General features: G+C 49.1%; 11 protein-coding genes and 2 non-coding genes across 13 annotated transcripts; 7 read left to right on the plus strand and 6 right to left on the minus strand.

Moving 5' to 3' along the window:
- Positions 1-29: 29 nt before the first annotated feature.
- On the minus strand, positions 30-2,160 carry BO87DRAFT_378165 (X-Pro dipeptidyl-peptidase protein). Its single transcript, XM_025623741.1, has 5 exons — positions 1,958-2,160; positions 1,493-1,906; positions 1,196-1,419; positions 755-1,137; positions 30-701 (listed from the first exon to the last, which is right to left on the minus strand). The coding sequence occupies exons 1-5, from the start codon at positions 2,136-2,138 to the stop codon at positions 155-157; spliced, it is 1,749 nt and encodes a 582-aa protein (XP_025478157.1). The 5' UTR covers positions 2,139-2,160; the 3' UTR covers positions 30-154.
- Positions 2,161-3,671: 1,511 nt separating this feature from the next.
- On the plus strand, positions 3,672-5,138 carry BO87DRAFT_460561 (M20 family metallopeptidase; the record flags this gene model as incomplete). Its single annotated transcript, XM_025629020.1, has 1 exon — positions 3,672-5,138. One exon carries the CDS (start codon positions 3,672-3,674, stop codon positions 4,953-4,955), a length of 1,284 nt encoding a protein of 427 aa, XP_025478158.1. The 3' UTR covers positions 4,956-5,138.
- A 105-nt stretch (positions 5,139-5,243) lies between these two features.
- On the minus strand, positions 5,244-7,123 carry BO87DRAFT_417342 (translation initiation factor eIF-2B subunit family protein; the record flags this gene model as incomplete). The annotated part of the gene is made up of 2 exons (XM_025626805.1): positions 6,768-7,123; positions 5,244-6,708 (listed from the first exon to the last, which is right to left on the minus strand). Exons 1-2 carry the CDS (start codon positions 7,007-7,009, stop codon positions 5,244-5,246), a joined length of 1,707 nt encoding a protein of 568 aa, XP_025478159.1. The 5' UTR covers positions 7,010-7,123.
- Positions 7,124-7,257: 134 nt separating this feature from the next.
- Positions 7,258-8,265, plus strand: BO87DRAFT_378166 (GFA family protein). Its single transcript, XM_025623742.1, has 4 exons — positions 7,258-7,600; positions 7,694-7,855; positions 7,929-8,049; positions 8,112-8,265. Exons 1-4 carry the CDS (start codon positions 7,493-7,495, stop codon positions 8,141-8,143), a joined length of 423 nt encoding a protein of 140 aa, XP_025478160.1. The 5' UTR covers positions 7,258-7,492; the 3' UTR covers positions 8,144-8,265.
- BO87DRAFT_105933 (phosphoribulokinase/uridine kinase family protein) lies at positions 8,150-9,294 on the minus strand. Its single transcript, XM_025617825.1, has 2 exons — positions 9,009-9,294; positions 8,150-8,955 (listed from the first exon to the last, which is right to left on the minus strand). Exon 2 carries the CDS (start codon positions 8,953-8,955, stop codon positions 8,242-8,244), a length of 714 nt encoding a protein of 237 aa, XP_025478161.1. The 5' UTR covers positions 9,009-9,294; the 3' UTR covers positions 8,150-8,241.
- A 287-nt stretch (positions 9,295-9,581) lies between these two features.
- On the minus strand, positions 9,582-10,920 carry BO87DRAFT_408141 (uncharacterized protein; the record flags this gene model as incomplete). Its single annotated transcript, XM_025626128.1, has 4 exons — positions 9,582-10,100; positions 10,195-10,263; positions 10,579-10,713; positions 10,888-10,920. The coding sequence occupies 4 exons, from the start codon at positions 10,918-10,920 to the stop codon at positions 9,582-9,584; spliced, it is 756 nt and encodes a 251-aa protein (XP_025478162.1).
- Positions 10,921-11,064: 144 nt separating this feature from the next.
- BO87DRAFT_378168 (zinc finger protein) lies at positions 11,065-12,468 on the minus strand. The gene is made up of 2 exons (XM_025623743.1): positions 12,438-12,468; positions 11,065-12,308 (listed from the first exon to the last, which is right to left on the minus strand). Exon 2 carries the CDS (start codon positions 12,253-12,255, stop codon positions 11,290-11,292), a length of 966 nt encoding a protein of 321 aa, XP_025478163.1. The 5' UTR covers positions 12,256-12,308; positions 12,438-12,468; the 3' UTR covers positions 11,065-11,289.
- A 74-nt stretch (positions 12,469-12,542) lies between these two features.
- On the plus strand, positions 12,543-12,633 carry BO87DRAFT_t170. Its single transcript has one exon. It is a non-coding gene; the product is annotated as a tRNA-Pro (tRNA).
- An 844-nt stretch (positions 12,634-13,477) lies between these two features.
- On the plus strand, positions 13,478-13,774 carry BO87DRAFT_427674 (uncharacterized protein; the record flags this gene model as incomplete). The annotated part of the gene is made up of 2 exons (XM_025627418.1): positions 13,478-13,667; positions 13,731-13,774. The coding sequence occupies 2 exons, from the start codon at positions 13,478-13,480 to the stop codon at positions 13,772-13,774; spliced, it is 234 nt and encodes a 77-aa protein (XP_025478164.1).
- Positions 13,775-14,218: 444 nt separating this feature from the next.
- Positions 14,219-14,515, plus strand: BO87DRAFT_427675 (uncharacterized protein; the record flags this gene model as incomplete). Its single annotated transcript, XM_025627419.1, has 2 exons — positions 14,219-14,384; positions 14,442-14,515. The coding sequence occupies 2 exons, from the start codon at positions 14,219-14,221 to the stop codon at positions 14,513-14,515; spliced, it is 240 nt and encodes a 79-aa protein (XP_025478165.1).
- A 180-nt stretch (positions 14,516-14,695) lies between these two features.
- Positions 14,696-15,770, minus strand: BO87DRAFT_398541 (uncharacterized protein; the record flags this gene model as incomplete). Its single annotated transcript, XM_025625376.1, has 5 exons — positions 14,696-14,937; positions 14,984-15,077; positions 15,168-15,330; positions 15,379-15,614; positions 15,666-15,770. 5 exons carry the CDS (start codon positions 15,768-15,770, stop codon positions 14,696-14,698), a joined length of 840 nt encoding a protein of 279 aa, XP_025478166.1.
- A 949-nt stretch (positions 15,771-16,719) lies between these two features.
- BO87DRAFT_t171 lies at positions 16,720-16,809 on the plus strand. Its single transcript has one exon. It is a non-coding gene; the product is annotated as a tRNA-Asp (tRNA).
- A 354-nt stretch (positions 16,810-17,163) lies between these two features.
- Positions 17,164-21,982, plus strand: BO87DRAFT_398542 (O-phospho-L-serine:2-oxoglutarate transaminase; the record flags this gene model as incomplete). Its single annotated transcript, XM_025625377.1, has 16 exons — positions 17,164-17,270; positions 17,329-17,447; positions 17,502-17,676; positions 17,732-17,900; positions 17,951-18,073; positions 18,128-18,153; positions 18,202-18,387; positions 18,437-18,629; positions 18,685-18,775; positions 18,829-18,898; positions 19,426-19,922; positions 19,982-20,384; positions 20,499-20,886; positions 21,261-21,395; positions 21,446-21,796; positions 21,929-21,982. The coding sequence occupies 16 exons, from the start codon at positions 17,164-17,166 to the stop codon at positions 21,980-21,982; spliced, it is 3,087 nt and encodes a 1,028-aa protein (XP_025478167.1).
- Between the last annotated feature and the right edge of the window lie 450 nt (positions 21,983-22,432).

Consider the following 22,432-nt stretch of genomic DNA (forward strand, 5'->3'; position numbering starts at 1 on the left):
GTCTGAGAGCCCATAGGAGGATGGACGGAGTTATCTCTGTATGCGACAGGCTCATTGTTCCCCAATTATGTCCTGAATAAATCATCCCAGTGCTAGCCCGGATGGATATGGCCGTCTACGTAGAGGGCTGATAAGAACATTCTAACCTCCGATGCTAGTTCCGCGTTGGGATGACAGGCAGCAAAATCCAGCTACTATCCCTACCCACCTCTACGTGATTCAGGCCTGCAAGCTTGTCCGGGGCGCGATCCTCTGGATGCTGATGCGAAAACAAGCCCACACCCTGCGTATCGTGACCCGCAATCTCCAGCACGAGTGATTCTCCGGCTTCCAGGACCGTGGTTGTCGGCCACATTTCCACGTCAACTGGATACTTATCATCCTCTACCACCGGCAGCACATCAGCACGGGAGTAGCTGCGATATGGCAGGTAAGGGCGGTGCAAAGGATGTGTCTCGTCCACCTTACGGTGCGAAACACGCAGCCACCCCTTGACAACGGGAACCGGATCGCCGACGGTGCCCGTGTAGAACACTTCATTTTCCTCCTTGTCCAGCTTGCGCAGGGTGACGAAGATATCTATATCAGAAGGGGGTGCATCGTCAGGGTTGAGTCGAGAGGCGGAAATGGTTAAGTGTACGACGATATGCCCCGTAATCTCAATGGAAGAGCTGGACGTATAATGGAATTGGATAGGGTCCCTGTGCAGAAGTTAGACCACGAAGGTAATGAGTTCAGGAGAGGGATGACCTACCCATGGAGCGCATCGTAGGTACAGGTGCCCGTCATCTTAGCAGCTGCGGTAGATAAAGTACGCTTCGGTGTGAGAAAGAACTTGGTATACTGGGTGTCGGGGATAGGCCAATCCGCCTCGGGGCGACCCGGCTGATCTAACTCATTCTTGGGATCGCAATTCTTGTTCCGCAGAGTGAGATAGACCCGGGGCTGGGTAGTCTTCCAGCCCGCATGGTCGTCATCTCTCAAGAAGCAATCCAGAAACGACCGTTGCAGCTCCGCCGATTGCTCCCAGTAAAAGGGTAAGTCATGTCGGCCAACGACGAAGCGTAGAAACTTGTATCGAGAAGACGCTCGCATCCATCCGACCACATTTCCACGCAAGTGCAGCAAAATACCACCCTAGCGCCTAGATGTTAGTACACGCTCGTATTCATATCAGGCCTCGTTGCTGGCTTACCCAGTTGGCTACACTGAGTAGGGGGACTTCGACATCCTCAACAGCAAACTCTCGAGACTTGTTTTGCTCATCGTCCGCGAATGGATACCGGACGGTGTTATCGGTCAAGCCAGCCAGGTTGTGAGTTCGGGTCTCCGAATCCAAGTCGCCTTCGAGAGTCGGGTCACCCCAGCGACCGGGAGTGCCATATTGGTTGGGTAGTACTTGCCGAGACCACCATATCCCTGTACGATCCCAAACCGCCAGCGCAGTCAATATCGAAGAAATCGTGACACACCAAAGGGGGTGCTGACCGACCTATAAATTGGTCCGCGAGGATGCCACCATGACGAACAGCCTCTCCGTTATAGTCACTGAAGCCCTCCCAAGGAATAATCGCGGCCAGCCCCTTGGGTCTGCGAGCTGCCACACTCCACTGCGTAGCGGCGTAGTAGCTGACCCCCAGCAGGCCGACCTTGCCGGTCGACCATTCCTGCTCAGCAGCCCACTCGATCACGTCAAAGAACGTCTCACTGGTTCCACGAGACAGGACGTCTAACTGCCCTGGACTTTGCCCAGTTCCTCTCTCGTCTACTCTCAAGACGATGTAGCCCCGCTGAGTCCAGTACCCTGGGTCGGGGGTTTCCCACGCTGAATGGGCAGATTTGTGCTGCGGGTTTACCTCATCGAAGCTATTTCGATTAAAGACGGAATACGGAACGTCTTTTCCATCTGAATAATTGTTAGCGATGCATTGGGTTACTTGCTAGCAGCTATACGAACAGGGACCATAGGTTGCGATCACTGGGTAGGTTTGCGAGCCGAATGGGGTGGCATCTTTGGGGAGATAGACGTTGGCGCGGAGGACTCCTTTGCCAGAGGTTGTCAAGGGAATGTCGACATTCTTCATGAAGACATAGGAGTATGTCTCACGGTCGGTCTGTAGAAATTGGTTGAGGGTCATCTTGAAAGATATAGTTTTGCGCTCAACAGTCAGGGGACGAGGAGATAGAGTGAGCAAAGAAAGTCAACCATCTCAGAAACGAATACCCGAATATATAGTAGCTGAAAGAAAGACCGATCGTGGAAAGGTGGGGGAGGTACTAGCCTCGGTTATGATCTACTCTCTCCTGCGTCCGACCTTGCATCCAGTTCAAGCAGAGGACACTATCTGTTTCCTTAAATGAGACGCAAACTCAAATTGTGTGCTCCATTAACCCATGTTCCCTGTAGGCGATCGATGCATGACTAGCCAGAAAGGACACATGTGATATATAGCAATACAGCACTGTAAATATAGAACAAACCATTATTATGCCCAAATATGTAGTATAGCTATGTAAGACACTGGTAGTATAGACGTATGATATGAATTCGTATATTATTTCTTATATAGCTATATCAGAAATTGTATATCTTCATTCTACCAATAAACTCATACTCTCTAGGAGAAAAGCCAACCTAATGAACCTTAATATGCACTTGTGGATTACAAAAATCTTCAGTACGTACAGGGAACATCTCAACCGAAGACCAATCTCATGATCGCAGATCATCGGAACGCCTTATAGATACGGGATTCGGGGTTTACAGCTCGGCGTTCGGAGCAGAAGTCTAACAATGCGTGGGCGGCTACCACGGAGGTCGGGGAACCAGATGTCCGATGCATTTCAAACGGTTGCTTCTTGTTCATGACCGGCGTTGCGACGCCGAAACTCCTGACCTGCTAGGAAGAGGATTTGGATTTCGGTATCAGCCATTTCGTACACTCATCAGCAGTTTCTGGCGCCTTTGCTTGCAATGATATCAGCGAGACGTGCTATCTAATACTAGTGTCTTTTGTGAATTCCCTGATGTTTGTTATGATCTTCAATTATTGCTTCTTCCTGTTGGTCAGGATCGTTGAATGTAATCCTTGGTACTTATGGGCTTTGCATTTAACTGCCTTTCTCCCTTCTCCTAGTCAGAGTATTCTCCCTTTGTTCCTCCTTCGTCCTTTTATGTACGTGTGTGGTGTAGTGTAAGAGCTTCGTTATCGATAAGCGAGTGTCAATGCGGAGTGACACCGGCAATAAAATGTGGGGGAAAGCGGTGAGGGCGTAGCTTTGAATTTACCAAGATGACCTTGATAGAATTTACTTGATCATGCGTATAAATTGGTTAGCGAATCTGTAATTTTCTAGTAGAAGTGGTTCAATACAGACAATTATCAGGGCTATGAGGGAGTAAACCATTGCCCTCAAACTACCTTGCAATGTTTAGTCCCCGCTCTGTATACATCCCACCGATCCGCCGTTAGTCACATCAAAGACTAAGATCACTTCTCCAAAACACGCAATCTCAGCCCACCATCTTAGTGACAAAACTAGAACAATTACGGACTAGTTAGCTTCATTAACCTCCAGCTTAATCTGACTGACATGCATCTCTTTCCTTTTACCACAACCAATTTATACCTAATAGCCCACCATTACTCAACCACCCATTTACACCCAACATGACTCACCCCACCACCACCACCGTATCATCCCTCCTCTCCTCCACCCCCTTAGACCTCACCCCCTACGAAGCCCTCTACAAGCACTTCCACGCGCACCCCGAACTCTCCCGACAGGAGAAACAGACCTCAGAAAAACTTGCTGCGCATCTCACCCAACTCGGCGTCTTCGACATCCACACCCACATCGGCGGGTACGGTCTCGCCGGCGTCTTCCGCAATGTCAAGGACGAATCCAAAAACAACCAAACCGTCCTTCTCCGCGCAGACATGGACGCCCTCCCGGTAAAGGAACTAACCAACCTGCCCTACGCCAGCACCATCACCATGCTTGACACAGACGGCAACGACCGACCCGTCATGCACGCCTGCGGACACGACATGCACATGACCTGTCTCCTCGCGGCAGCCGAAACCCTCGTCAAGCTGCGAGACGCATGGAGCGGGACGCTGATCGTGCTATTCCAGCCGGACGAAGAGCGCGGAGGCGGCGCACAAGCCATGGTTGACGATGGGCTTTATTCGCGCATTCCCGTGCCGGACGTAGTCCTCGGTCAACATGTCATGCGCATGCGGGCGGGTAGTGTCGCGTCCCGCGAGGGGGCTATTATGGCGGCGGCGGATAGTATGAAGATTACGGTGTTTGGACGGGGCGGACATGGGTCGCAGCCGCATCAGACGGTGGATCCGGTGTTGCTTGCGGCGCATATTGTGGTGAGGTTGCAGAGTATCGTGAGTCGGGAGATTAATCCGGCGGATTTGGCGGTGTTGACGGTGGGGAGTTTGCAGGCGGGTCAGACGGAGAATATTATTGCGGATCGGGCGGAGATTGGGGTCGATTTTAGGTCTGTGAGGTTGGAGGTTAGGGAGCAGATTATTGAGGGCATTAAGAGGATTGTGCAGGCCGAGTGCCTGGCTAGCGGGTCGCCGGTGAAGCCGGTGTTTACCCCGACGAGGAGGTTTCCGCCTACGGTTAATGATGGGGATGTGGCTAGGAGGGTTGCGGAGACGTTTGCGGGCCATTTTGAGGATTTTGATCCTGATGTGGCTAGGACTAATATCGCCGAGGACTTTAGTACCCTTGCTACTTGTCGGGGTATTCCGAGCTGTTTTTGGTTGCTTGGGGGTGTGGATCAGGAGGTTTGGGATAGGGCTGAGAAGGAGGGGAAGGTTGAGGAGATTCCGGGGAATCATTCGGCCCTGTTTGCGCCGGTGGTGCAGCCGACGATGAGGACGGGGGTGGATGCGTTGTGTTTGGCTGCGTTGACTTTCTTGAGGAAGTGACCTGCTGCATTGGTGTAGATGGGGTGGTTACCACGTTGTAGGGAATAATAAGACATATCCCCGACTTAGAAGGCGGATAGAGTCTAATTGCTCTGTAGAAAGGGAAATGGGGATCTCTTCCTGGGAAGGATAGACAAAATGAGTCATTCAAGCAGAAGCAAGTGTCCGAATTCTCATATGGGGGCCATACTGGTGTATATGTATATTATGGGTACCTTAATAGTAAATTCCATTAGTATATGTAAGTCCATCACTATCCCGTCCCTAAACCCAATCACCATGGCATCTTCACAAATCCTCAAAAAACCTATTAACCGTCTCCCCTAACTGTTTCGACCTCTCCCGAATGCGACTCTCATCCATAACACCCTCTTCGCTAACAAACGCATCAACCATATACAACGGCACCCATTCAAAGTAGGTGTTCTTCACCTCGACCGTCGACGACCCCTCTGCATCAGCCTCCTTCATGCCATCTTCGAGCACCCGCACTGCCTTGACGCCGTCGTTGCGCCAGGCACTGATGACCTCCATCGGATCGTTGTCTTCATGATGATCATCATCAATCATGCTTCCGACACAGTTGATCTTCTCAAGATCGCTGAGAACAGCAATTTGGGCACTAGGACTGACGTGTTTTGTGCAAAGCACGGCTGGTAAAGACCCCGTCTTGTTGCTCACTCCTTTTGTGCTGGATATGCGGTCTGCACCGAGAAGTAATAAATCCACGTCGGCGGCGGCCAAAGCGGCAGATGCGTCTGTGTATATTTTCACTTTCAGTTCTTTGCCGGGGGTGTCGAGGAATTTTGACTTGAAGTTGCTGACGATAGATGAGCCTATACTAGTGCCTTCGAACAGTGGCCGCGATTCCAGAATGCGAAGTTCCAACTTTCGGATGTCCAGCGATGCATACGCTTCCAAAATGCTGTCCCGGATAGTTGAGCTAGCCGAAACAGTCAAAATGGTAAGTTTATCCAGCATTTCCCCATGATGCAGGAACTTGAATCGAATGTAATTTGCAAAGGCATCCTTCACTTGCGTTTGGCGACTCTTCCGACACTTGAGATGATGATCGAGCACGTTCAGGACCCGCTCCAACTTATGCTGCGAGTTTGTCTGCTCGTCCACAAGTATGTCCTTTATCTCATCTAGGACGGCAATGAGGGCATTCATCGTCGATGCGCCCATACTTTCTCGGCCATTCTTGATAATATGCCACGCTGCCATGCGAACAGTCTTCCACCATTCCTCACTATTGATCTCGTCTTGCGTCTGAACAATGAAATCCCGGAAGGCCACTAGCGCGATAGCGGTCAATTCCTGCGCTCCGCTCTCGTGGTCGCTTCGTAAACGCTCTAAACCAAGTGAAAGCGCCTTGGCTGCGCGCTCGCTCAATTCTCCTTCAAACCAGACTCGTCGTAGGGAATCTTTTAGACGCGGAACAATCTCCAAGTCTTCCCTGTCCAGCACCGACTGTGGATCGTACCATTCCCATCCCTCGTGCTCCCAGTCTATCTTGATAGCGCTTTCGCCCTTTCCTCCCTCTGATAGGTCTTTCAGCTTGAAAGCAAAAGGATGAACGGTCCATTCGCGATTGACAGATCGATCTTCAAAGGTGAATGGCTTCCCTGTGCGCCAGTGTGTGAGTGAAGATTGGTCGAGGGAGGTTTCTTCGGCTAATTCGCGCCACGCTGCTTCGATGGGGAAATTGTCGTTGCGACTTATACTGCCGGAGATCGGGGCAAGATGATGGCTGCGACAATGAGTTGAGGACTACAGCAATGAAATAGAAATTATGCAGGACAAACAAACCTGTACGTCCGCACCTTATCACTCCGCTTGAAGAGCGCAACAACCGGTCTCTCAGACGGACCCTTGGGGAAATGGAAAATAAATGAAGAAACGACAGCGCGCTTCTCCAGCTGCGACTCGTGAGGCTGTTCCTTGTGCGACATTGTGAAAGTGGCGGATAAACTACGCCCGGTGAAGCTACTATGTACGATGCGGCATGTACAAAGAGGAGCGAAAGAATAAGCCTTTCGGCTGATCAGCATACGCGCGGAGCGATCGCCGTTTCTTGTCAGAAATGAAAGAGATGAAAGAGGCGACAGTCGGGGAATATAAAAGATGGGACATCAGCTGATCGGGTAGCTGCCGAAAGAAATGAGGGGATTCATTCGGTCATGATCACATCACGCTATCGGTGCAGACAACCATCAAATTAAACTTACGACGGTTATCGAGGGCTGATATAGCTTGTGTCATGGTCAATAACATGCTCTTATAATTTATCCATTATGATTTCGTATCTTTACCCAATTTGCTAAGATAACATGTCCGCGCCGATCACGAGTATCTTTCTTCGCCGGGGTTGTAGTACAGCAGTGACGTCAACATTCGTCAGGCGCATCGCTCTATACAACAAGCCCAGGATTCTCAATTATGATATCCTCAACAATAAAATTTACTCAATTACTGCACAGAAACCACCAAACAGTGTTTCTTTCTACCATCAATCCCATCACCACTTAACCAAAATGCAATCCTACCCCGGCTCCTGCTTCTGTCACAAAATCACCTATAACCTTAACCTCTCGTCTCCGGACGACGCCCGCACGTCTCTCTGCCATTGTCGCAGCTGCAAGGTTAGCCAGATAGATCCAGGGTTATGATCTGCGATCTATACCTTAATCTTGTCCACAAGGTGTCTAATTGACTAACAAATACCCCGGAAATAGAAAGCTTTTGGAACAAACTACGGTCTAACCGCCAAGGTCCCCAAGGATGCTCTTCAAATTACTTCTGGTACGCTTAAGGAGTATGTGGGCGATAATGGGTCTGGGAGTATGATCCATCGCGAATTTTGTGGGGATTGTGGGAGTTATATTTGCGAGTATGGGGTAGGTTCTGTCTCTTTGAGGGGGCTTTTAGTGGGGAATGCAATTGAGAGTGATGCTAATAGGTATTGTACAGGATGCGGTCAAGAATGATTTCCGGTATATTTGTGTAGGGACATTGGATGATCCGGAGGTGTTGCCGCCCAAGGGAGAGTTCTTCTGTCAGAGTAGGGTTCGTTGGATGCCTGAGATTCCGGGTGAGTAGCTACTACTAGTCTGTCTAGTTCTCTTGGTGGGTGATAACTAATTCGGCGCATAGATGTTTTCCACAAAAGCAAGATCAAGGAGTGATCGGTTTGCTCCGGCATTTCCCCGAATCTAGCTTCCTTTGTATGAAGCTGTCTTATTATGAGCAACTTGTACCCTAGATATGTACACTAGATGATATCTTAGGCGATTTCCGTCACACTCTTAACCACCATATCCGGCCGTATCAGTTTTCCCTGGATATGCAGCGCATTCAAGTAGTCATTACTGTCCACACGACGGAAGCCATCTTCCAGCGTCTTTTCAATCCCCGCACTGACATGTCGTCTGGCAACTCTTCCCCTGGCTTCTTGCAAGTCTGCATCGACGAATATGCGATAGTCGACCAATTGCGACACATCACGCCAGTGTTCTTCGTTCAACAGGAGGTAATTGCCTTCGATGATAATAATCGAGGCATCGCTTGTGATAGCCATGCCGTTCTCAACGGGGTCTTTCGCCTCGTGATCAAATGACGGTGCATATAACACAGCAGCGTCACATGGTGAGTCTCCGTCTGAGGGAAACGGAGTAGAGTCTGCCCACTGTCGTAGCTGTTGAACAAACGTAACGAACCGCACTGCGTCAAAGGTCCATGGTGCGCCACGCCGGATGTATGCCTCTTCACGATTAAAAAGAACGTCCAATGCCGCCCGCGACAAGTGGAAGCCGTCCATGGAAATGAGTGCTATTTTTTTGGGTTGTGACTCAGTTCGGAGTTGTTGAGCGACAGCTGAAGCTGTGGTTGTCTTGCCAGAGCCTGGTATTCCAGCTATAGCAACGAGAAGTCGCTTCTTGTCATTCTTGCGAGCTTCTTGTTGGATTGCGTCCGCAATCCGAATGTATTCTGCTTCCATCTGTTTATGTGTCAGTCAGCTCGATGGTGAAGCGAACGGTAACGGCAACTAACCTTGAACCGCCCTCGTGCACCCAGTTGTAAATAGAAGTCAAACAAAAGTTCAGACTGCTCTTGTAGAGACTACATCTCTAAATATGTACCACGGTACCTTGTGGCGGGGGAATCGGCTGACAGTGCTCCGACGACTGCTAGCAACGGCGCATGTTGAAATCAAGTATCCGAGGTAAGTCAAATCAGCGATTGCGGGGAGTGACTAGTTTATATTCGATAAATACGATCATAAACTTGCGCATCCTTTTGTTTGATTGTGAAACAGCTGTTCTGGTCCGCGTTGGATATCCGCCGTGAAGGAACGGTGGCAAATCGTGCATGTCCTGAATATGCTACTCTCCGTCCGAATCCCGCATACGGAAATGTACGGTTTGTGATCAGTCACCTGGAGTCCAAGTGTCACTCCCTTGAGCAACCTTCTGCTAGTCTTCCCCCGCATGTGGGGTGACTGGACGATAGAGCTATCTAAGACACGTGCCTATCTTATCGGCCGGGAATAAACTATCGTGACGATAAGAGAAGAGCTGTGTAGAAAGACCAAAGTAACTTCATTCACTCGTGATTCATTAAAAGTCAACTCGCCAACAGCCGGGGCGAGGAATTTACGATCTCAACGTGGCGGGAACGCGACTTGGTTGACCGCTTCGGTGGTTTTGGCAGAGGTGCCACATAAAAGCACAGTATCTGCTGATCCAAGCAATGCGAGCAGCGCGGTCTCTGCTGGTCGCAAACAACACCCCATGTCTGGCATGCCTTGCAAGGATAATTATGCTCGTTTTCAGTGGACTGTTCCCGCAGTCCTGTGTCGCATTCTCCAGTGGTAGACAAACCACCTCTCGCTGTGCCAGCACATCCGTTCGTCTTTGTGGAGGCACCGTTTGTCGCTTTGGGGTGATTCGCGGGATCCGCAAGGGCATCGTGGGCCCCAGACCCGGCGATCATCCACACCGACCAGAACCATTGCGCAAAGCGCTTCAGAATGCAGTCTCCCCCCATCTGGCTTTTCCTGGTAAGATCGTAGCTCACCGAACTTTCAGCCGGCTGTGTCATTGTGTTCGACATCGTGTCTAGTTGTGTCGTATCTTCGTACCGCTAATCGACTGGCGAGTGGTCGGACAAGGTGCTGGTCAGATCTTAGATCATTAGCGTCCGTAACTTCATGACGATGCTAGTTGAGAGCGCATACCTGAGACTGCCCTTTCTGTCGCAGAGAAAATAGACGTTTATAGTCACTGTCACTGTGCTTGAACCATTCCTGTCGACTAACAGAGTTCTCTGCAAGCGGAGGGAGATCGCTCTGGTACTGCAAGAGAAGCGTACCCGCGCGACCTGCTAACGACGAAATCTTTCCATAGGTTGAAATGGTAGGGCAAGAAGAACGCGGAAGCGGGTGTCCAACTTCTGAAGAAGAATCCGCGTCTAACAAAAAAAGAAAGACAATAACACGAAGGGAGAAAGGATCCGAGCACCGTTATAAGAAAAACCCCGCGCCATCGGAATGCCAACACACGGTCATCCAGGACACGGAGGCCCAGACTTGGAGTGACCCCTGTCACCGGGTCTCCAACACCCAAATTGCATGGATCGACATTACGTCACCTGAGTGGTGCCACGGTTCGTCGCTCTGATATGTGCAGTTCCCACTCAGCCGTGAAGACATCCTGGTCGTGGCGCCATAATAAGTCTCGGCTATAGGGGAAAAATCCTGGCATAGTGCTTGCTTGATAGATTAGTCTGCGCTCTATGGAAACACGATCGGAGTCCGAGCCAAGTTGATATTCAATGTCCACGTAAGTGTCGGAAGATAAGCAGAGAAAACCCTTGCGATTCGTCGCCTGACATGGTCGGTGATTAATTGAATTTGGTGTCATCCAGGTACCTCCTCTGAGTCAAGCGACTGACCGTCTGACATCCGCAGGGACAGCTGGGCTGATCTACTTCCCTTGCAGCCGGCTAGTCTGGTTTTATCCTAGTCCTCCAGCTCAAGCAGAGCCATATGTCTAGGAGCAACGCCTTGTTGGAGCGGTTTTCTGCAGCCTTATTATTTTCGCATATATTTGTATGGCATGCAGGAATGTAGAAGAGCTAGATTCTGATCCGTGCCTGCTTCGGTCGCTACCTGTTCTAGGCCTCAGACCGCCCAGTAATTGGTAGTGATCTGGACCGATGCCCAATGCAGCCGGCTCCAACGCATCGCGGCCACACGTGTCACCGCATACTCATAAAGACCCTTTCCCTCGATGAAATGCGTGTCTTGAGCTGAGAGCACTTTGTTGTAATCCTATTTCGTCTCAATCAATTCAATGAAATGTCGAGCGAAAGATAGTCGCTCATCGAAATCGATCTGACTATACTCAGCGATAATCATCTTGCTACTCATCAGATATTGCTCGCGAAAATCACCCCACAGCTTGCTCTGCGGTCGGGGGTAGAACGGATCATTGCGCCAAAAAGCAGTAACAGCCTGCTGAACCCCAGCGTCGCTCATGGACATATATCGACATAGATTGAAGTCCAGCATCCACATAGTATGCCGACCAAGAACATTGGTGATTGTGTTGGTGCTGGGTCCTTCTTCGTGGAAAGGGGGAGGAGCCAGAACAAATTCAATATCATTTCCGTCCACCTCGCCGAGCCAGTGTAGAGTGGCTAATGCTTCACCCATCATACGCGCATAGCTCTGCATGTCTTCGGTCGGAATGCCGATGTCTTCCATCTGGTCTTCGTGTAATGGGTAGTTTCTCAGTGAGAATGCTGCAAGTCTCGAGGGTCTGCTAATCTCGGTCCTCTGTGTTCGTCGCCTACCCAGGTATGGTCGTATCAGACAGTCTCTATTGGCGGCACTTGTCAGTATCTCTGTTTTTATTGTTTGGTCGCAGTATCTGTTAACGATGAGTTTTCTGATCTGCTCGGCGAATGGGGGAATGCGGTCTGAGACAATGGCATTGCAGGGGGAGTAGTGCGATGGGAAGAGGGGGAGATTCTCCGTCCACCACTGATCGTTTGAAGAAATGAAATGATGACACTCCGAGACCCGGACTTGGGGGGATGTTTGGTGGATACCGGATCTTCGTTTGATGTCTGTCAGACGAGAAAAGCTCTGGAGGATCCTCCGGTGCATAGCATAATCGTTAGCGAGAGACCTGTCTGGACCGCCATCTTCTCGCTTGACAGCTCGACCATCTTCAGATAGGGCCCAGACTGTTCCACAGAATCCAGCACCGATACAGGAATATTTTGATGCCATGAATGCTGATGGTATTGCCTGAAGTGAGATGACACGGAGAGAGGTGCAGTGAGGTGAGTGCTTCTCCTTGTGGACAAGTTTGACGTCACATTGACCGCTCGAGTTACCGTACTCTGCCAAGGCTTGAAGCTAAAGAGGGCCCTGAGGGGGATTAGGAACTATGCTGATTGATGTGTTCTAAGGTGAATGCGTCTATTATTTGGCTCAAAGAAGGCATGTAAGCGGATCCTGGCTGAAATTATGCCCCCCCCCTTTGATATCAAAAATGCCACAGCATAATATATCAAGCCCGGGTGGTCTAGTGGTATGATTCTCGCTTAGGGATACAAACCCAAGCATATCTGCGAGAGGTCCCGCGTTCGATCCGCGGCTCGGGCCTTGAAACATTTCTTTTTGTTTTATTCATTCTTGTTCTGCTTTCTCTTCACAATTATTTTTACATTGTGTGTGTTAGTCGCGCCTTCGCTCGGTCGCTTGGCGTGGACTTTCATCAGTATACATGCTCTGGATCGCATGCTTGGCCAGGCTAGCCCATTAATCCATCCAGCTTGGGTCATGTGCTACTGAAAGAGTGGTAAAACACACGCAGCACTTCGGGCCCATCCCGAATACAATAGCTATTTCTCCTTCAGCTATCTATCAATTTCAATGAATCACCGGCTCCTCCCAATCTCAGAAGAAGCCCATATTTCTCCCCTGACATCGCTACCAGGTCATTAGAACGCCCCCAGAATACATCTGCCATGGTCTAAAATTAGGTTTGGCCGTACCTTATCAGGCCATCCGCCCCATGAATCCCTGTACTATCAACCAAGGCCAGCCATGTCAAATCAACCAACAGACTTCAATCGAGGCCCGATGACAGACCCAAAATTGAGCACGATCCCCCTGTAGCCACTTGAAGGTTCACCGGTGATCCCATGACTTCACCTCTTTTGTCGTAAATATCTAAAGCTACCAGTCTACCCCGCGAATTGAGCCTAGGTTATGGATTATCGCTTGATGTCAAGACTTGATGGCTTGGAGGTTGCTTGCACGCTATTTAAGTTGCCTGTGATGGCAAATTTTGGCTGTGTTATGGAGGGATGGAGATTGTAGCTACTTGGTACCTGCGCTACGAGGTATTCTGTCGAGAAACTACACTACATTATTGAGGCTTTGCCTATTATCTACCTATCTATCGATCGATCGATGGTCTTCATAAGGAGGCACATCCATCGCCATGTCCACCACTTCTGAGAAGGATAATATGGGCATCGCGGTTGAAGAAGTCAAAAAGCCTGAACCTGAGCTTGGGGGTCAAAATCACAGTTCTCCCAGTCTGGAAGATCTCATCGAGGAGGTCCCTCCTGTGGAGGACTCGCCGAGTCTGATTGAGACGATTGGGTATTTGCTTTCTATTCAAGATGGCTGTACGATATCTCTTTGTTGCGAATATAGGGGGGGGAGCAAAAGATGGCTAATTGGTATCACAGATGGACCGCCGGATTCGACATGGGATGTGGAGGATTTTGATTAAGATGATGTTTGATGATTGATGTTCTATGGGTTATGTTAAATGCCCAGGATGATATTTTGGGTGGCTCCAGATTAGCTATTACCCCGGGATGGCGTTGGGTGCTGGATAATGTTTCTTTTTCTTCTTCTCCATATTTCCGACGAATAAAATGTACGCTACAGAAAGACCTACCCTCTTTCCGAATATGTCAGGAGAAAATTCATAAAGATCTTGATAGATAGTCTCTTTGGCTTTGTCTACTGTACAATGTCCAGTTCTATTGGGATAAACAGGCTTTAGCTTTCGCTGATGTCAGGTCCGACTGCCATAGTTGGGGGCAACCAGGTATAAATCTTGACGGTCTGCAGACTTGGTTGTAGTCAGCCACTGTTGTTGTTCTATCCTGTTCAAAGACTTCCTTACCTCGGCATTAGACAGTATCATAGTATTAAAACATATCGCACAATGTCCGAACACGAGACTCAGGTCCCTACACCGGCGTTCAGCCAGCCAACCCACGAGCACAGGGACTCCTTGATTGATATGCTACACCTCAATAATGTGACATCACATATCGTTAATGCGGTTGGGCATATGACTGAGGCGGAAAGTGATCCGGATACGATTGACCGTATGCTGTGCCTCCCGCACACGTGGTAATTTGTGGGTAGGCTAATATGTTATGCAGATGACGATCATGTATTAGTATTCGATAACCCCTTTAAGGGGGCTATGGACGGAGATGATGATGAAGACCTCTGACTAGGTTTCTGACTATTGATGCTTATTGTATACGTTGGAGTTAATCGAATTGGAGATGATATGGCTGGGTGCAATGCCTGGGCAGGTGATGTTTATATACCACATTTTGCTATTACGAAGATTTTGTAGAGAGACAACAAGATATATTAGTCACTCATTATTATTCAACTTTATTTATGATTAAGCCCCATCTTTCCATGTGTTAATGAGGAATTCCCTCATCTTGATGGGCTTGACATCGGGAAACAATGCATTCATACGCTCCTGCGGTAGATCAAAAGCACCGGCGATAGTGAGTCGGCTCACCAGAACGGTCAGTTCCCAGGCCTCCTCCTCAGAAAGCCCAGTAAGGAACGGTGGCACGGTGACCCGACCTGCTTTGATGTTCTCAGCACTGTCATAAACAACATCGAATTGTTTGCCTGGTCATGTTAGTTAAATGTCTTCGTGGGTGTTCGAATCACATACGTCGAGCCTCCTCAGCAAGCTTGAGGAGCTCATTGTAAGTAGTGTCATCTCCCGCAAAAATGCTAAATTCAGGCCACTCCTCGAGATCTAGTATCTTCACGATATATGCTGCTAGGTCGTATGAATATGTCACGCTCATTTTGTCGTTGCCGTCGCCAGGAATACCAGCTCAGCAGTTGGCTACATCGATCCCGATAATGTGTTGATGGATGTTGGTTCGCACTCGAGGCATTCCCCAGTAGTCCATGAGGACACCAGGGCAGACCCGAGTATATTGCAACTTGGTTTTCTTCAGCAATTCAGCTGCATCAAGCCAGTACTTAATGCTGGGATCGTGGGGTAGGAGACTGTTTCGTTAGCAAAGTTGCCATTAGTGCCAAGCAGGGTAAACATACTCCTCGGTTTGGATAAATGAATATTCGCTGGGGACAAATCTCTTGGTTACACTGGATTTCTCGGCAGCCTGGACAAGGTTCATCTGAGATTGGGCGGCTTCGTCGGTGTAGATTCCGATGGCGGAGATGATTGTGTGCACGGCATGCTTCTCCAGCGTTTCGACAATAGGGTCAAGATCATTATAGTTGATTTGGATTTGCTGCGTTTGTTTGAGAACTGGATCCTCTTTGGGACTCTACGTTTCATGAGTCAGTGCGCGCGAGGCATCGTCTATGAGGGGTCGTACACTTTGCGTCAAGACAATGACCCGATATTTGGGTTCCTGCAGCAATGCCTCGACGATAGTCTTTCCTATGCCGCCGGTTCCACCGGCCACAGCAATCGTGCTCATCTTAGTATACTTATTTGTATATTCCGAAGTGTCTTGGTGGGAAAGATTTGTGTTGGGCGCCGAATGCGTTGGCTTGATTGGGGTGTGGTAGAATCGGACCCTGCTGGTTGCTGACCCCACATGATAAGTTGGTGGGTCCTGCTTTTCCACATCCATGGATGATGCTGTTGACACTTGACACTGACACCGATTAGCATGCAATACAACCGCAGTGGTCGGTTCGCTGAAACAATAGTATATTCCGTTGTTTCTACTTGCATATTTACAAGGGAGCCCATAGTGTTCTGTACGACCTAAAGATAGTGTTGGGGCTGTCGATAGGTTTATCAGTGTTGAAGTGGCGAATGGGGTGTCACGATGTCTTACAATGCTAGGGCCTTGCAGGCGACATCATCTTTCTTTCTGTGTGACATATGCAATTGTATTACATGTGCTAACACAGAATTAAAAAAGTAGTAGTATCTGACGATACGATGGCATAGGCTTCAATCCTCGTTTGAGGCATCTGCGGCACTGTGCATCGAAATATATATCCGACGAGTCAATGATCGCCTAACGAAGTGGGCAGCAACTTGGAAGGAAAGACAGCATTAGCGCAGAGGAATTATCCGCTAGCTGATAGAATTGCATCCCAAGACGCGTATGGCCCAATAGTAATTGCTAAAGAGGGACAAAGCAGCAGAGAGATGTGATGAATTTAGGAACTCCGTAAGCAGATTTGATGTAACGCGCAGGATTATAATGTAATGTAGTTATATATGTATCTTAGTACCAACAATTTCGAGAGTTAAAACCAACTCCGATGCTTTAGACGAGGATCTACACCGTTTTGATGTTGAGCTGCAATGGCTCCTTACTCTTCTGGCGTAAAGCATCCTCAAGGGGGGCTCTCATTCAACTCACTTTCCATAGGATTATATAGCCAAAATATATAAAACCCCTTCAACAATCCTCGATGGTCTAACGGTCATGATTTCCGCTTGTCAATCCCAGTCGGGAACAAGCGCGGGAGACCTGGGTTCGACTCCCAGTCGGGGAGAATTTCTATTTTTGTTCTCCGCTTATATGCCATCACTTTTTTGGGCTACAGGTTTGAGTCACACCTGCGTATATCCAACCCTGTCATACACCCCTTACTATTGGCACTATCATGCGTTCATCGGCAAACCTCACGAGGATGGCTTGAAATGCCACAGCATTCTTTAGCCGGCGAGGGGCAAGTCTGTGGCACACCGGGGAAACAAAGGCCCGGGCCCAGACAACGCCCGGGGAAGCCGCTTTGCTTAACTAGCCCCGGACTTAATGAGTCAAGCACCGATCGCGTCATTTAAATTCTTCTGCAGTTCTTATCGCTTGCAGCAAGACAATACAACAGCAATTGCAATCAATCATCATGAAGAGAGAAGACATTACCTACCTGGGTGCTGGCCCTGCCAGTCTCCCCACCGATGTTCTCGCCACAGCTGCCCAGGCGCTGCAGAACTACCAAGACACTGGACTGTGAGGGGCACTGATCTGTGCGATCTTATCTGCGACCGTATCTGACCTGCTCTTCTAGTGGTGTCGCAGAACACAGCCATCGCAGCGAAATCGCGACAAATATCCTGAACGGCGCCAAGGCTGATCTTGCCAACTTCCTGGATATCCCCGACACCTACGAGATCCTCTTCCTGCAAGGTACATCGCTGCCCCCATCTCTCTTCTCAATCGCAACTCGCTGATGGATTGAAGGTGGTGGATCCGGCCAGTTCGATGCGACCGTTTACAACCTCGTCTCAATCTGGGCTGAGAAGCAGAGACAGCAGATCATCAAGGAGAAGGCCGGTATTAGCGAGGAGGAAGTCATTAGCGAGCTGCGCAAGAAGGTCGAGTCGGAACTGAAGCTGGACTACCTGGTCACTGGATCGTATGGTCACCCAAGCCCAAAGCGATCGATCAACATATACTAAATGGCCCCACAGATGGTCGCTGAAGGCCAGCCAGGAAGCCGTTCGCCTTCTTGGCTCTGAGTATGTCAACATCGTCAGCGACTCCAGGACCGTCAACGACGGCAAGTTCGGAAAGATCGCAGACGAGTCGACCTGGAAGCTGAGCCCCAAGGCTGCCTTGGTCTACAAGTGCGAGAACGAGGTGTGTATAGGTTCTCATTTATGAGTTTCTCGCTAACGCGTCTTACGTAGACTGTTGATGGCGTCGAATTCCCCAGCTTCCCCAAGGTTCTGGAGCCCAAGGGTACCGACGAGGATCCTATTGTCGTTGGAGACTTCTCTTCCACTATCCTGTCTAGACGTATTCCTGTCCAGGTATGTACCAGAACTATGCTATACCAATTGGTTCGATGCTAACCTTTTACCAAGAACTACTCGATCATCTTCTTTGGAGCGTAAGGCTTGTCAACTCTCATGATAGAATTCTCACTGACTCCTTACAGTCAGAAGAACTTGGGTGTTGCTGGAATCACGGGAGTGATCATCAAGAAGGACCTCCTGCCCCCTGTTTCTTCCCCTTGCTCTCCTGCCATCCTGCGCAAGCTCGGCTTGCCGATTGCGCCCACCATCCTCGACTACTCTGTTGCCGCTAAGAACAACAGCTTGTACAACACTCTCCCCATCTTCGAGTGAGTGATCCACCAAGCTTACAAGGTCGGTTCCGCTGACAGCATTTAGTGTCTACATTGCAGGCCAGGTTTTGAAGAAGCTGCTTGCCGAATTCCCCGACAAGGTGGATGGACAACAGGCTGTGGCTGACAGAAAGGCTAAGCTCATCTATGAGACGCTTGACGCCTACCCCGAGGTATACAAGGTCGTCCCCGCTAAGGAGGTACGTTCAAGAATGAACGCCTGCTTCCGTGTGATCAAGGTATGTCCCTCAACCCTCTTTACGGATGTCTCGACGCGAGGGCTGACCTAGTTAGGGTGGCAACGTCGACGATGCCGAAAAGTCCTTCCTGAAGGGTGCTGTCGAGCGTGGCATCACTGGCCTGAAGGGCCACAGAAGCGTCGGAGGTAAGTGACATGAAAAAGCTGTGATCGACAACTGTGACTGATTCAATGTAAAGGTATCCGTGCGTCGAACTACAATGCCATTCCCGAGTCGGGCATTGAGAAGCTTGCCGCGTACTTGAAAGAGTATGCTACGGCATAAGCGCAAGACAGTCTATCAAAAGTAGAGTTACGTTTTTGGAAGAAAAGCACTGTTATCATTCAACCCTTCATGTGGTGCAGATTATAGACGGGGGTAACGCATAGAGCTTGGACATAACATTTACCAGCGATAGGTTCAACCCATTTAGGATGGCTGGCCCAGCAATACACCTTTTTAACGTAGTCCTTTCAATAGAGAATGTTCTGCATAGAAATACGCAATAATGAGCCCAGTATCAGTAGAGGCGAGGTGGTACAAATAGCATATCAATGTAAAGCTATGGATTATGTGTTCTAGGATGCATGGCGCCAGCTACCACATGATAATATGTCGAGGCTGACCACTCAGCTATGGTTTTATGCTTCTGTGGCTTTCCATGCAGTATCCCTGCCAGCTGTAGCATTCACCCGCCCGACAACCCCGCCTACAGTTGGTATCTCTGTCTTAACCACGATTTTGACCACATCTTAACCATTACCTGATTAGATTCTAAGAACGTCCGAATCATTAGATTCTACGCCGGTCTTGTCGTCCGCAACAGAATGTCGCACGTTAAAAAGCTCCACCTGCCTCGCCCGACAGCTGGCATCAAGACTGACGTTTGGAATCTCCCAAACGAGATAGAATCACAGATAACAACGCTAGCGGCCGTCCTCCACGTCCAGCAGCAACAACGTACTCCCCTTCCAAGAGAAGAGGAAGAGGACGAAGAAGAAACTGACGACGAAGAAACCTCCAATGAGCAACTACACAACCATGAACTTGGATCGTCGGCCGTCGTCGCTCCATTAGCTTCAGAAAATACAAAGAACTTGAGAAGATGCTTTCTGGATCAACTGGCCGAGTTACTGTGCTATAAGAAAGATGCACATTATGTGACCTGCACGTATCTACGGGAAGGAGTTGATGAGGTTACTATACTCGCATCACGGAACGCTGCTTGGGAAGACAAGGACATTAGGCTCTTAGAGAGTTTGGCGGGCACGTTGGAACAACTTGCAGTGAGAGGCAAGCATAAGCATGTCATATGTCTTGTTTCTTTCGTTGGGTTAATATTTAGGGTTCAGATCCTTTCAACCTGGACTTCAAGCCAGACCTGGAAAGAGAATTCATCGAATACTATACCCCACGCTTGAAGTACCATATCAAACAACTCGTCAATTTCTTAGAAGCAGTAAAGGGGGAGACGGGCCTGGTCGACTTTTTAAGGAGCTTTCTTTCCCGACGCAACTCTTCACAAGTCCTTGTCGATGGGGTAAAGAGGATTTGGGCCTCTATTGACTTTCGTTCCAGGATCGAGGCATTGCCAAAAGCAAATAAGATAGTGCGAGAGCTGGGTTATATTCTTCGCTCTATAGTCGCCGCCGACACCTTTGATAAAGCAGCGCGCGAGATCTCAAACTTTCAGCGGGTCAAAATAGAGCTCCTGCCTGGGCACAAAGCTGAAAGTGTTACGCCGTCCCTATCACTGTGCCCACAGTTGCCGTCCGAAAGAGACCGAGCGAGATTGAATGAGTGCCTTAGGAAAAAGAAATGGGTCCATGCAGAAATGACAATGGTGCTACATCTCATGAGTACTGACAGCGTACCCCGAACACCACAGTATCTTGGCATTAGCAAGAAGACCTGTTTCGTGTGCGGTCATTTCCTACAAAATTTATCACAATCTCAAGCGCGTAACAATCATGGAAAGGTGTACTCGCAGTGGAGACTGCCGAAATCGTTTATCATGCCTTTAAAGTACTGTGAGACACTGGACAACGCTGCTCGAAACCTCCGAGATGTGATGCAACGTGAATGTGCTCTAGGACGGGACTACCATATTGCTGCAGTCAAAGAATCAACTATCTCATCTCCAGTTGCACCACAACACATGCGTATCTGGTCACCGGTTTCTCGCCATGTACCGGACCCTAAACTACAAGCAAGAGAGTCGGAGTGGCTATCACATCGCAGTCCGAGAGACATAGCTGTCAGGTAAGAGCTCTATGTCTTTGTCACAAGCAGAAATTCATTGATACCTGCTATAGATCGAGTAAACTTGATCGTAGCACCCAAGAAATCTCGTCTACTTCTGACTTAGAAAGTAAATCGCCTCCGGCAGTTCCTTGCGTCCATTCTACGCCGAAAAGCACATCGATAGCTTGTGCAAGATGTACAGCAACCGATAATCTGAGTCCCTGTTTCAGATGCGGCTCAATATACTACTGCAGTAGAGTGTGCCAGAAAACTCATTGGCCAAAACACAAGTTTAACTGCAGTCTTGGACGACCAATAGATGAGGTGGATCGTTTCATCATTGCATGTCAGACGCTTGAATTTCCCAAAGAGTACGACGTTGCTAAGGCCTTCGGGATCCTTTACTTTACATCGGCGGCTGATCAACAGAGAACTTTCGGGTTGTACTGCCGACTCGTAAACGATTGGGGCGTGGGAGAAGAAGAGCTTCGAGACGCATGGAAACAAGACAAATTGAAAGAAGTATTCTGTTCTGAAGCTCCCAGATACCATCTACTTGGATTCACAATGAGAGCTATTGGATAAGTCAGCAGGATGGCTTTGCTGCCAACAAAGAGACTGATTTTAATATCGTATTTGAATCTCAAAAACATGTGCTCAAGCCCGAAGATCAGCAAGTGCCATATCAGCTGTGGAAGCCACGGGAAAAGCTCGAAGCCTATGTGTTTCTTTGCCAGATTCGACATGGACACGTCCCCGACGCCGACGAGGACAATTGGATTTGCCTTGGATTCTGCACAGCTGAGGATGACGGCGAAACCCAACAATTGGCGAAGCTATACAGAGAGCTCCTAGATACATGTGTATTCGAAGAGTTCTGGAAGGCCATGGTAGAGTCGAAGATGGTTGACCTGTTCAGAAAAGTACGGACTTGGCGATGCCATCGCAGAATTGCGGAATTTCGAGACCCTTTTGAGCGCTGTCGGAACGACGCACCAGAGTGTATGGGAATTAAAACGGTTCACTCGCTTGTTGTCTCCACAACCTCACCGTAGTGTTACTGTGGATTATGGATTCTACAACTGTCAAACACCACTGGAGCTGAGTGACCTCCGACAAGCATATGCGAACTTCTTTGCTCAGGGTGGGGATGAAATGGCCCTTCATGAGGCCTGTCTCCAGGGTCAATTAGCGCCATTTCTTGAGTCGGAATTGAGAGGGCTTTCCGTTTCGGCTGAACTGGTGTCGAATCCATATCCATTACAGGGATGTGAATACGCGGGTATGGTATTCGAGACCGTATGTCTTGTCCCGCAGTCAACTTACGGAGAAGCAAAGACGTGGCAGACGGAAAGAGGGGAAAAGATGACTATAATGATTCATCCTGATGAGGTTGATGAGGCGATCGAGCAAACAATTTTGGAGAGATCGAAATGCTTGGGACTGACGGTGAAGACCCAGACGACTATGATCAACGGGCAACTTGTGGAGAGTATGTCTGGGATGTGAATATTGGCCATTATGGGCCAAGTAGATGATCTCCAGCCCCCTATATGCTA

Source organism: Aspergillus neoniger, assembly GCF_003184625.1.
Source record: "Aspergillus neoniger CBS 115656 unplaced genomic scaffold BO87scaffold_23, whole genome shotgun sequence".
Lineage (NCBI taxonomy): Eukaryota > Fungi > Ascomycota > Eurotiomycetes > Eurotiales > Aspergillaceae > Aspergillus > Aspergillus neoniger.

Coding starts and splice junctions, on each gene's coding strand:
- BO87DRAFT_105933 (XM_025617825.1), bottom strand. CDS start 8,955: ATGGAAGCAGAATACATTCGGATTGCGGACGCAATCCAACAAGAAGCT.
- BO87DRAFT_378166 (XM_025623742.1), top strand. CDS start 7,493: ATGCAATCCTACCCCGGCTCCTGCTTCTGTCACAAAATCACCTATAAC. Junction 7,601..7,693: donor GCCATTGTCGCAGCTGCAAG/GTTAGCCAGATA, acceptor CCCCGGAAATAG/AAAGCTTTTGGAACAAACTA. Junction 7,856..7,928: donor GTTATATTTGCGAGTATGGG/GTAGGTTCTGTC, acceptor GGTATTGTACAG/GATGCGGTCAAGAATGATTT.
- BO87DRAFT_378165 (XM_025623741.1), bottom strand. CDS start 2,138: ATGACCCTCAACCAATTTCTACAGACCGACCGTGAGACATACTCCTAT. Junction 1,907..1,957: donor GATCGCAACCTATGGTCCCT/GTTCGTATAGCT, acceptor ACAATTATTCAG/ATGGAAAAGACGTTCCGTAT. Junction 1,420..1,492: donor CCTCGCGGACCAATTTATAG/GTCGGTCAGCAC, acceptor GGGATCGTACAG/GGATATGGTGGTCTCGGCAA.
- BO87DRAFT_378168 (XM_025623743.1), bottom strand. CDS start 12,255: ATGGCATCAAAATATTCCTGTATCGGTGCTGGATTCTGTGGAACAGTC.